At 38.8% G+C, this 12,130-nt stretch overlaps 1 protein-coding gene across 3 annotated transcripts in view; it reads right to left on the minus strand.

The window, feature by feature from the left end:
• LOC147163064 (uncharacterized) overlaps nucleotides 1-12,130 on the minus strand; it is a 32,393-nt gene that overhangs the window by 14,556 nt on the left and 5,707 nt on the right. For all 3 annotated transcript variants that reach the window (XM_086095598.1, XM_086095599.1, XM_086095597.1), the window contains exon 2: nucleotides 6,236-6,554. In XM_086095598.1, the coding sequence (XP_085951724.1) occupies nucleotides 6,236-6,530 (295 nt within the window). In that variant the 5' untranslated portion in view covers nucleotides 6,531-6,554. The remainder of the gene's footprint in view (nucleotides 1-6,235; nucleotides 6,555-12,130) is intronic.

A 12,130-nucleotide genomic window follows, 5' to 3' on the forward strand; every position in this document is an offset into this window, starting at 1 on the left:
TCATTCATAATATAAATTAGGGGTGTCAGGCGATTTACATTTTTTAATCGTAATTAATCACATGACTTCAATAGTTCACTCACGATGAATCGCACATTTTATATCTGTTCTAAATGTACAATAAAATGTACAATAATTTTTTTCCTAAGTTTTCATACTCTTGTTAACATCAAAGTGGAAAAAATGGTAAATAGAAATATGGCTGCATCTTTTAGTCATTGATACAGTAATTTCATAATAATTCATAAAATTGAGTTAAAATTAAAAAGATGTACTGTACTTTAAAAACGAGTTTGATATTGTTTTGTGTTGGTCTTTTTTCTGCCACTAGATGGCATAATTGCGGTGACAGCTCAGTGCATTCTTCTTTTCAGATGAAGAGCTATCTAATCTTTAACATGAAGCAACTTGTGAAATTCTGCACAGTTTTAAAATTGTAAAATACAACTTGACCCCAGTCTCCACAAATATATGCATTATTATTACATTTATTATTGCTAAATTTTGACGTGGACGTGTCTGGAACTCCCCAGTACAGGCTTTCCAAGTAAGGAGCGACCGTTAATCGCGCGTTAAAAAAATTAGTGGTGTTAAAGGAACTTTAAATTAACTAAAAAATAACACACTAATTTTGACACTAATATAAATACATACAATGACAGGAAATGAAATTTCAAAACACCTCAAGCTTGGTCATACAATCAGAATTATGCGTACGTACAGCACGCACTGCATAATGACCAATAAATGTGACTACCACTGTCCCATAAGAGAAATAAACAGAACTAGAAATAAACCACTTGCAAAAGTCATCAGCACACTCTGTCACATACAAGAGCATACAAGTGCAATGAAGAATTATAAAATTAACATGATCTCTTCTCTTAATTATTCATGAAAGTGCCACCTGGCACAAAAGAAATAAACTAAGGAAGTAAATCTAGAAGTACTTATTTCAAGTTGAAATACATACACAGGTTGCTTATCAAGAAAGGCAATGCAGAACGAGACTAAGATCTCCAAAAGGTCAAAGTTTATCACTCCAATCCAGCCACTGGGCTGGTCAAATTCCAACAGTCTTGTTTACAAAAATACAAGTGTACGTTAATGTATAGGTGTAATTTAAAATACCCAAATGCAAATGGGACCACCTTCAAGTACTATACCTTTTTATTAAAAGAAAGAAAACAATCAGATTAGTATTTTGCGTACTATAATGAACCAAGTGCTCGAAGGTCCCTGGAAATTCAGTCATCTTATTTCACGTCCTGTAATTGTAACATTAAGTCTGTAACCAAAGGGATTCTCAGGTGTTGGTATACTCGCTACATTGTGATCCTTCGTGGGCGCCAGAGAGGTCAGGAAAAACAAAACCTCTTGTTCCTCCGTCAGTGTAACAGTGCTGGCATGGCTTTTTAATGAACTGGCCCTGTGCCAGGCATTGAGTGACCAGGAGGCCCCTTTCTGGCATCAGGACTCATCATCATCACAGGCTCATGTGGAGAGATCTAATTCTCTGTGCCAGTGTGCTACACTCCAGCGCGTCCTCTTGGAAGTTTGGCACTAACAAAAAAAAAAAAAAAAAAAAACACACACACACACACGTAGAGGAGGTTGCTGTGCTTGTTGCTAATAGGAACCATTTGTACGCAAACTGCTCATTGCAACCCTCCGCAGAAGCATGTTGACTGTTAGGACAGTGCAATGATAATAAATGAAATGCATTGCGAATTTTGGACATAGGAAAGGGTTACAGTGCTCAGTACAATATCAACAACCAATCACAGCTCAGCTTCAGAAAACGGGTGAGCTGTGATTGGTTGTTGCCTGAGCCCTGAGCAACTGTCATGCCATCTTCGGTTAACAGCAAGTGGCAAAATGGCCGCCCCCTGAGATGGATAAAAACAGCTGGATTTTGCTTCATAACTCATATTCCACCAATGTAATATTAATCAGAATGTTATGTTTAGACGAGTGAGGTCACATATGTAAGATGTTATTGTCAAGAGATAAATTCCCCTTTAAATATGACCCCAAAAATATTAACAAGCATTCGCTAATGTAAATAGCATGCCGCTGAAAGTATAATAGGTAATGAAAATAAACAAATAACAAATTGCATATTTTCCTCTTTCCCGTTCCCTCTCCATAATGCATCTGTCAGTCTTGCAAAAAAACACAATTTGAGTCAGAAAATGGTTTATGATTTGAAAAAAATGTGAGTGCATCGGTACAAAAACAAATCAAATTGTTCTTTTTTTTTTTAAATGTACAATATCTAATCGAATCAGAATCCCACTGACTGGAACCGAATCGTTCCACTTTAAAATGTTACGTCCTTGAATCGTATTGAGACATGTATTAAAAAAAATTTTTTTTAATGGAAAGATGCACACCCTTGGTAGCTTTCCCTATTTTTGCTGTTGCGTTTAGCTTTATGGTCAAACGAGTGGTTTGTAACTTGTATTTATACTTATGTGAAAGTTAAGAACGTAAAAGTATAACTCAAAATCAATTTCATGATGGCAACAGTTTGACCCTGGAACATTTTCATTCACTTTACATGATTTACTATAACAAAATTGTTACTTGGAAATTAATCACTGAAGAGATTGTTTGACTTTTAGGTTCCATTGTACAGTATGTAGACTGTATGGAAAGTATCACAGACAATTTCTCAATATTGTATGTGGAAAATGTGCAGACAAGGGAATAAACACGGCCCTGCTTGTGTGGTTACCATGCAAGCTGTCTTTGCAGAACTATATCTCCTTATCTCCTATAGTTTACTTTCGCTTACAAAACTCTCCGCTCTTGTTGCAGTGGTCATGAATCACATGTAGCACTATGTACGGCAAAGGTTGCGCAATTGGCTGTCTGCACTCACCAGACAGTTTATTAGGTTCAACTCTAATAAGAACTCATGTAACAAATCTATCAATGACCTTTACAAGATAACCGTTTTATAAAATAATAGCAGGTTATATAACATGCAATGACAATCATGTTATTGCCAATGAGTCTCTAAGTATAAACAACATTCTAGGTGTTATGTCTGAACATATGTTCTTATTTAACAGTTGTGGAAATGAAACATCTGTGCGCGCCGACATTATTTTGGGCCGAGTGGAAATCCCCTGACGCTTACCCCACTCAAGTTTTGGGTTCACACTTTGAGAAGTAGCAGTGAGCGTAACAGGCCGACTCTCCCTTGTCTGGAAAGTAATCAGCCAAAACTACAAGAATGCTTGCTGCTAGAACACCGTGGACAAAACAAGCAGTACTTTTGTATTTTTGCAAGAGCCGCCTCATTTGCAAAAAAGTACTGCTTGTGTGTCTGTTTTTGTTCTGATTGTACCTGTGACAAAGACGTTTGAGTACTGTTAAATTGAGCAAAGACCAAAACATGCAATTTTGCAGTCAACAAAACTAAAAGAATGTAGAGTTAGCAAATGGTTGCACCGACTGCGCAGAGAAAACTGGTTTGGGGTTGTGTAGCAGGCATGTGCAAGCTCAGACAAGATTTGCTGAGCACACCTCTGGGAAAAGTCACTTTCAGCAGGTGAGTGCGAATTCTTTTTTTGCCGTTCAAAGTTTGCGTGTTTAAACCGCCTTCATGCGACTGTGCGAGTGTGACCTCATGTCTGGAAAAAGGCCCGATTCACAGAGTCTTGAGTGCAGCACTTGGTGGTGTAACACGAGGACCAGGTAAGTCGGTGATTGTATCACGGAACGGGACAGACAACAGCAAAGAAAGCGGACCTAAAGGTCAGCGGGTGAGTTGGAAGCCAGTCTGTTCAAACAGCCGTCCAGTAAACAAACATGTACGCCCGGGGTGAAGGAGCAACACTGGTTTCTATCAACTTGCCGGAAATGTTATGGTACCGACATGTTTAGAACAGCAACATTTTAGATCCATTTCCCTCCTTACGATTGTGTATTGCTTTGTGTCAACACAACACTTGAATCAATTTGTATTTATGCATAAACACAGTTTCCTTATTTGACACCATACGAGGATTTGTGAACTACCTGTGGTAATGCATTCATCAATTAGGGATGTAACGATAACGGCAATGCCACGACACTGAAAATGCCACAATATCATCATCATCATCGTGTCATGATATTAACTCTTAATAATAATTCACTGCCATTGACGGCTATAAACGTCAAAAATTCATTTGAACTATTTCTATTTAAAAAAAAATCCACTTTTGTTAACAAGATAATGAAAACCTATAATTTTTTTTACTGTACATTTATAACAGATATAAAATTTGTGATTAATTGTGAGTTAACCACATGTGCAATATTAACTCATTCACTGCCATTGACGGCTATAAATGTCAAAAATTCATTTGAACTATTTCTGTTAGTTTAACATTTTTTTTCTACTTTTGTTAACAAAAGTATGAAAACCTAGAAAATAAATTATTGTAAATTTAGAACAGATATAACATTTGGGATTAATCGCGAGTTAACTAGTGAAGTCATGCGATTAATTACGATTACAAATTTGAATCGCCTGACGCCCAATTGTAAATAAGCTTTTCTTTTCTTTTTATTCATTCACTGCCATTGACGGCTATAAACATCACAAATTAATTTGAACTATTTCTATTAGTCTATCTATCTATTAGTCTATCTATCTATTCTATTATTATTAAATGTTATTAGTGATGGTATGTTGTTTATGTGCATTGAGGTTAATGTTACCTGTACTATATTACTGTATTTGAACTATATGTATAATTATGACCTCAGATAATTAGTATTGTATTGACGAGATATTTACAATAAAATGACTGGCCAAGCCTATATCGTTGTCACTGCAGTTATGTACAAAAACAAAATATTGTGCTTTTTTTAATATGAGTTTTTGTTTAACATATTGTGAATGTCGATACAATATTGTGAGCTTTTTTTTTTTTTTTTTTTAATCGCCAACCTGCCCACAATATGGTGATACTTATCGTAACGTGAGGTTCATATTGTAATAGTATCATATAATGACGTTTGGAATATCGTTACATCCCTTACCTCAACATCGGCAGGCGGCTATTAAATTTGACGTGATTGAGGTACATTACTGGAACAAACCCAAAAGCCAATGAATCATCAGCGTGATTTCAAATGAGCCAAAAGGAGCTTCCAAAATTGTATTTCATCCTCGAGGGGCTGAACTTAAAACTTAGAGACAACCAAAATGGCTGACTATAACAGAACAGTATTGGAAAACTTTCAAGGCTGACTTGTTTTAAATGTTCAAGCTAATTTGACCCAAATTTGGGGAGAAAATACACCCACAAAGTTGCACTAAATAAAAATTTGAGCTGCCGTCTACATGAACTTATGCGAGACGTCATTGTACCTCACGAGACCTCTGTTCAGCTATTATTGTAATAATAATAATAATAATAATAATAATAATAATAATAATAATAATAATAATAATAATAATAATAATAATAATAATAATAATACTTATTAGGGATGGGCGAATACTGATACCAGGCACTGTTTTCAAGGTACCGGTACTCGCGACGGCAGCCGATACCTCTTTTGGCTATTTTAGGATCAGGAATGATAAATTAGAATAATTGAAAATTGCCATTAAATTTCATGCAATTTTAAGGAAAAATGCTATTTTGGGATATGTATATATATATATATATGTGTGTGTGTGTGTGTGTGTGGGGGGGGGGGTGTGTGTGTGTGTGTCTTGGTGGTATTGGTACTTGGTATCGGAATCGGTGACTACTCAAGAATTGAGTACTCTTATCAGTCTGAAAAAAAGTTCTTATCGAACATCGCTACAACCTTAAAACTTATTGTAACTTTGTGTGAGTGTTTTGCTTTTTCTTGGGCTTGTTGAAGAAGACCAAGACTCAACAAAGTGTTATAAAAGAAGACGAATGTAAATATACACCGGATAGGTATGGCAACTTGTTCAAGTCATAGAAAGATACTTTTTGTTACTCTAGTAGTGAGTAATTTACATTAAGTAAATTGCATGAGGCGTATCTTCAGCATCATTCACTTTTGCATTGCACCATTGTCACATTGTTTACATATATGAGAGGTTGACCAGCATCTTGGAACGAATTGTGTTCTATTTTAGAGGTTGCACTTTAATTTCATGTTTCTAATTAAAAAGTACACTGCATTAAGGACAGGGACAAATGTCGCTGCTAGCAAAAGGAGAATGATAGTGTGTGTAATGTGTTCTTACCATGATTGTTTCCTTGAGTCTGGGTTTGTCTTCCTGACCTGTGTCCTCCCTTGTTCCCGCTGAGATGCGCAGCCACGTGTCCGTCCAAAGCCAAGTCCAACGCGGGGCCGAGCCCTGGGTTCTGCCCATTAGCGCGGAGATCCTTCCTCTTCTTGCCCTTTAGCCAGCCCAAGGCCCGGCCCAGGGAGTGACTGCGCTTTTTCCTCCCCTTTTTATGATGCTTCTCTTGGGCAAAGATCTCAACCACATCGTGGGGAATCAGATCCCCGAAGCCCAGCGAGTCACGGTTGGACATCCCGCCACTTGCTGGATTTAAGCCCTGAAACGGACACACACAAAAATAATGGGTTCATCGACAATGCGTGTGTTGTACCTCGGAGTCTGGTCGGTACGATTTAAAGCTTTACTGGATAGGCCACAAAAGTAGCTCGAGTGACAATGACGGATTATCAACGATAAACAAGTGAGAAGCCGGGTCCATTTGCGTGCCTGTGTGTGTTACGTTTGTGCTACTCTGTGGGCACGACTCACTAAGCCGACCACATGGCAGCCAAACTCAGTCCCCTCTCCAGCCTCTAAACCAAACTTCGCAGTTCTGCAAAGAAAGGCCTGGCACCGCTCCCTTCATTCCACAACACGGAGTCATAACTCACAAAGCCGCACCCCACAGAGCACACACATCTACACGACACACATGCACAACTACACACTACGAGGCTTAAAGCAGGACAAACAATCCCTCGTGCCTGTCAATGTTCATATCAGAGAACTTTTGAGGTTATTTTCAATCATGTCCGCCGTTTCATCTTTCTCCATGAGCTCATCACCCTCCCTCCTTCACCTCACTAAACTACTCCTCCTCCTGGGAATTTGCAGCAGTCACTACTGGGCGTCTTCCAGCTGCATACTTTATTGGATATTTATCTACCACTCACAGGATAAAAGTAAGAATGTGCTTCCACAACTACAGCAGTAAGATCAATGAGCGAGGAAGGAAAAATCCAATGAAAGTCGGATTTGTAAAAATCATAAATCCTGGCTTGATTTGTCAAGATCTGTTGCTCAATTGTTGTTGGCTCCAGCTACGCAGCCAAGCGTGATTTCCCCCCCGAAACTTATTTCAGCATACTGAACAACAATATAACGGAGCGAACACTTGTCCTTCAGCATGAATCACACTGAAAGGAAACATTTCCAAATCAACTCCGGTTGTCAAAGCAGACATGCAGGATAAACATAAGAACCCATTTGGATGCAACATAAGGAACATTTTGAGCAAATTAACATTTTCGCTATCACATCTTGCCAAAGTCAGTGTGGGAAATTGTGGGAACATGCCTTTTAAATGCCATAAAAGTTAAATGTGGATCTGGTCTCTTGGTAAAAGGGTGATCCACATCAAGTATGCACACAGAGCATACATGTAGAGCTTCAGTTGTTGGGGGTTTAGAAATGTCTTATTTTCATGTGGCCAAGCTCTACTTGGCTGGAGCATATCGAGATTGAGTGAGTCCTTTAAAGGCCTTTAAAAAGACAATGCATACATCTTTATGAGACGAAATCACCAGGTCGCTGATCCCTGTGTTTCTGCTGCTCTAAATTACAGTCATTTAGCTATGACTAACCTGTCTATGTGTATTGGATCCCAAGAAAAATAGAAAAGAAAATAAGACGCCTCTCCATGGAGACAGAGGCGGGTTCCTTTGTTTACAGCCCAGGGAGCGCCACAAACTCCCCGATTATTTTCTCCAGAGAGGAACCAGAGGAGTTCCTCTGTTGTAGGATGTGGCAAAAGGACCACCCAGTGACTTACTCTGCAGTCCGCTCTCAAGGAGTTGACTCACGCTACTATTTCCACGGTTACACTTAAAAGCCTCCAAGTATTAGTCTTGCAAACACATTTAAAGACGAAACGCACACTAAGAATAAAACTGTCAAACCCATGAAATTGATGAGATCCTTTTACTGTACACTCAGTGCGGTGGTTTACACAAGCAAGCCAGACAAAATGTTAAAAATCTCAATTGGGGAGTCTTCGTTGCAGAGAGAATCATTTACAAGCACCCCCAACATCATAAGACATAAGTCACAGTACAATATTATTCATGCATCGGACTGTATTCTGCCCTCGCACAACGCAAACACAACCTGTGGTTTTTCTAGTCCTGCTAAAGTCCTCATGTGTTCCAACATGCTGTTTACTTTTCCTTCACGGTGGACGTTAGACTATCACTCTGGATAGGAGACATAGTGTGCACCCTGAAACAATGCAGTGGCACTATACAGGAGATATAAAAAGTCTACACACCCCTGTTCAAATGCCAGGTGTTTGTAATGTTTAAAAAAAATGAGAACATTAATCTTTTTTTTTTTTTAATACAGCACTAATGTGACCTGTACAACTCAATTGAAAATCATTTTTCGGGGTTGCAAAAGTGTGCACATCTTCTTGCAAGTGGAAATGTGGCATTTGAATTCAAGTTAAAATATGCCACCATTTAAAGTGCCTCTGATAACACCAAATAAATTCCAACTGTTCTAGTAGGCTTTTACAGATTTTTTTCCTAGCATAAGCCTAAAGGTTATTTACTACTAACACTGACTGCTACTTCAAATTGTCCATTAATTTCCCCACCTTGATTAAGACGACGTTCACATTTTAGGTCAATTCTTATTTTTTTGCCCATATGTGACACATCTCATTTTTTCCATGCAAAGTGATCAGTACAGTTTAAATTTTTTCAAATCCGACGACCTGGTCTTCTTTTGTATGTGGAAATAAATTGAATATGTATCCAATAAGTCTACAGTCTCTACACTCGGGTCGCACGCATCCGACCTTATATGTCATTAAAAGTCAAATATGAACTGCACGCGGGAGTGGGGCGAGGTACTACTTATGATCATCCTTGCATCATGGACGTCTAAAAATAACCTGGATATGTAATGCAGCATAACTCGCTGGCATTCGCGGCATTTTCAGGTTATTTTCTGTCTCTCTCTGTGAAAATGATTCGTCTGCATCATGTTGTCAGAACCATGATCAATGAAATGGTAATAGACCATGAGGAAAATTTTCAGCACATTGAATCTATTTGCACATCATTAATAGGCAATTATGGCTGTGAAATGTAAACCTAACCTTTGTAAGTCATGAAACTGAGATAATATACTCTGAATGGTCGATGCAGCCAGTGAAGTTTGTTGTTTGAGAGGCTCTCATTAATCCATGGCATAAACCGTACACTGATAAGAGTACTGTCAGTGAAAACTGAACAGAAGTAGTCAGTAACAGTGGCAACGCAAGATGGCTGCTCTCTGACTTCAGCCACTGCGAGTCCAGGTTATTTTTAGAAGTCTGACGGGTACCTGTTAATTTTATATTTGACTTAAATTTTATCCCAGTTAAAACATAATAAAGTAAACATTTGTGACATGCGCAACAACAACAACAACAACAACAACAACAAAATCTTCATTGCATGTGAATGCAATGAACGGCCGTGTGAATGAAGCCAAAGACTCGAGTTGCAGCTGAAGAAAAACGCATGATGCTGCTTCCCTCATGCTTCAGTGTAGGTATGCTGTTCTTGAAGTGTTTGCTTCAAACAAATCTTTTGGAATTATGACTAAAAAGTTCAACCTTTCCATACCATAGTCTCCCAAACATGTGTTACGCATAGTCTGATGAAACCAAGTTTGATCAATTGACTTGTACAGGTTATAGGTCACATTATTGTCAAGTTTGGAATCTTCTTATCTTGGTCGCAGTTTTCTAAAAACCTAGTATTTGAACAAGGGTGTGTTTAGATCCACTACCTGCAGTATTGTCCAGTGTACAAGTAAACAAGAACTTATAACAGTTTATACACTGTCATGAAACCAACTGGGAAAGCGCTGATGTTAGCAAATGGTAGGTGTTGACTGTCGAGAGCTGCCCGTTCCGAAGCTTGAGGACATGCATTCCAGAGCAAAGCTCTGCTTTTATGAACGCAGGTAAGCAGATAAAAAGAAGCTCAAAGCCATGGCAGCTGCCTTACCTGAATCAAAGGACAAAGGAACGTATTGCGGAGATTAAGACAAATCTGGAGGGACATATCACAAATCTGGCGTTTAAGACAAGCGTCTTGTTTTGCTGAAGAACAAGAGAAGGGTGGAATCTATTTTTTTGTTCAAACAGCTTGTTATTCAAAATCCTAAAAAGATGTGTGTGAAGGGTGAGCTTCAAAGAAGCCATTCATTTTTTTAAGTGGCTTTTTTCAAGCCACAAGACGCCATCCACAACTTGGACTAACTTCAGTCGTTTTAATGTGTCAAGCTGAACACGCGTAGAAACAAAGTAGCTTCAAACGGAACATATAACCAAATGTGATCCGGTTTTAAGGCATTCAAAGGCATCTGGGCGGGCATCGACTTGACTTCAAGGCCATCTTCACTGAACATGCCTATTTTAAAGGCAGCATACTGTCCTATACCTTTTTGCCTTTTGTTTGCATGCTATATTTATGGCTATGTTTATGGTTAGTTTTTTTAAACTCTGGCCAAGATGGAGATTTTTCAAAACGACAGTGTTTAAGCATTTTGTGTAACTCGCAAATTGGGAATTTATGTCCCCATGTTGAGTCACTATGGCATCAATGGAGTTAATCCACAACCCAGAATCATGGCAACACACAGCGGTCTAAGGAACACTAAATACAATCATTTTCCTTTGCTTTGTATACAGTTACTGAGTGACACTCGATATATGGTCATAATATCATCGCTCAAACAACAAACCAGTACATATTGACTAACAGGGTTGTCATGTTTGACCAAGGAGGCTGATGTTTTTATAAACTTATGATTGGCTTCGATAGCCGTCTGTCATTGAATATTATAGTGAATATTATAATTTGAAGAAGAAAAAAACCATCATCAGCAACAACATCTCCATGAACTTGTGTAAACCTAAATAATGCGAGTTCCAATTTGGGAGTCAGACTGGCAGACTGTTTCATGTGAATAAAGCACTGCCAAGAAAAGGGCGTGGCAGGACATAGAGGCAGCCACCTTTGTTTGGATTAGAACGAGCTCAGCTTAACCACGAGGACGTTCACATCTACATGCTGCGGTGCCTCACATGGCCCAGCATGGCAGTCAGTGATCAGCTGGATATCGTTAGTCAGTGTCTGCAAAGGGAAATTAACACAATCGAAAGGTCAGTACTATCCTTAAAAAGCAGTTCGTTTTGGATCCTTTCCAGCCTGCCTTCTCCAGACGAGCAGATGTTTAACTTTGCTTTGTGGAGTTGCTATGCAGCACCTACACACTTCAATCAGAGTGTTTTCTCATGTTCTCTGTGGAAGGCCAAACACAACCGAGGATAGAAATTTCAGTGGACGTATATACCGTGAAGACACTTATTGGATCAAAACTGCGCTGGTGTCAAAGAGGTGCGCATCTTGGGGTGTTTACAACTTAACACCGGCATATTGAGCTCAAAAAGTAGCTCAGAGTCAACTAACTAGCTAACGTGAAATACTGATTCAAGACAACAAATACATTTTAAGGATGCTCAAGAGTGTTTTTTAAGGTCTCTAAGAACTACAATGGTTATATACACTAACTTGATCAATAATTTTGGATGCACGGGAACAGACATTCCATTCATGTTTTTGGCCGACAGCTTCCAAAATAGTCCCTCTCTCCTCAACCTTTCTGCCTCTGGTGGGTGACTTCAACGAGTTTGAAGGTGCGAGCTGTGGCTGACAGCAGCTCCTACTGTTTATAAATGTGCTTATTGTGTTTAACTGTTCTCCCAACAATCAATCAAAAAAGTGAATCGGTGACTAAATGTCGAGTAGAGTAGAGAAGATACCGGAGGTGGAAACAAGGCTTTTGGCTCTCCCTTTC

The sequence above is a fragment of the Leptonotus elevatus genome, chromosome 14 (genome assembly GCF_054856555.1).
Source record: "Leptonotus elevatus isolate MCC_2025b chromosome 14, RoL_Lele_1.0, whole genome shotgun sequence".
In the NCBI taxonomy this organism is placed as follows: Eukaryota; Metazoa; Chordata; class Actinopteri; order Syngnathiformes; family Syngnathidae; genus Leptonotus; species Leptonotus elevatus.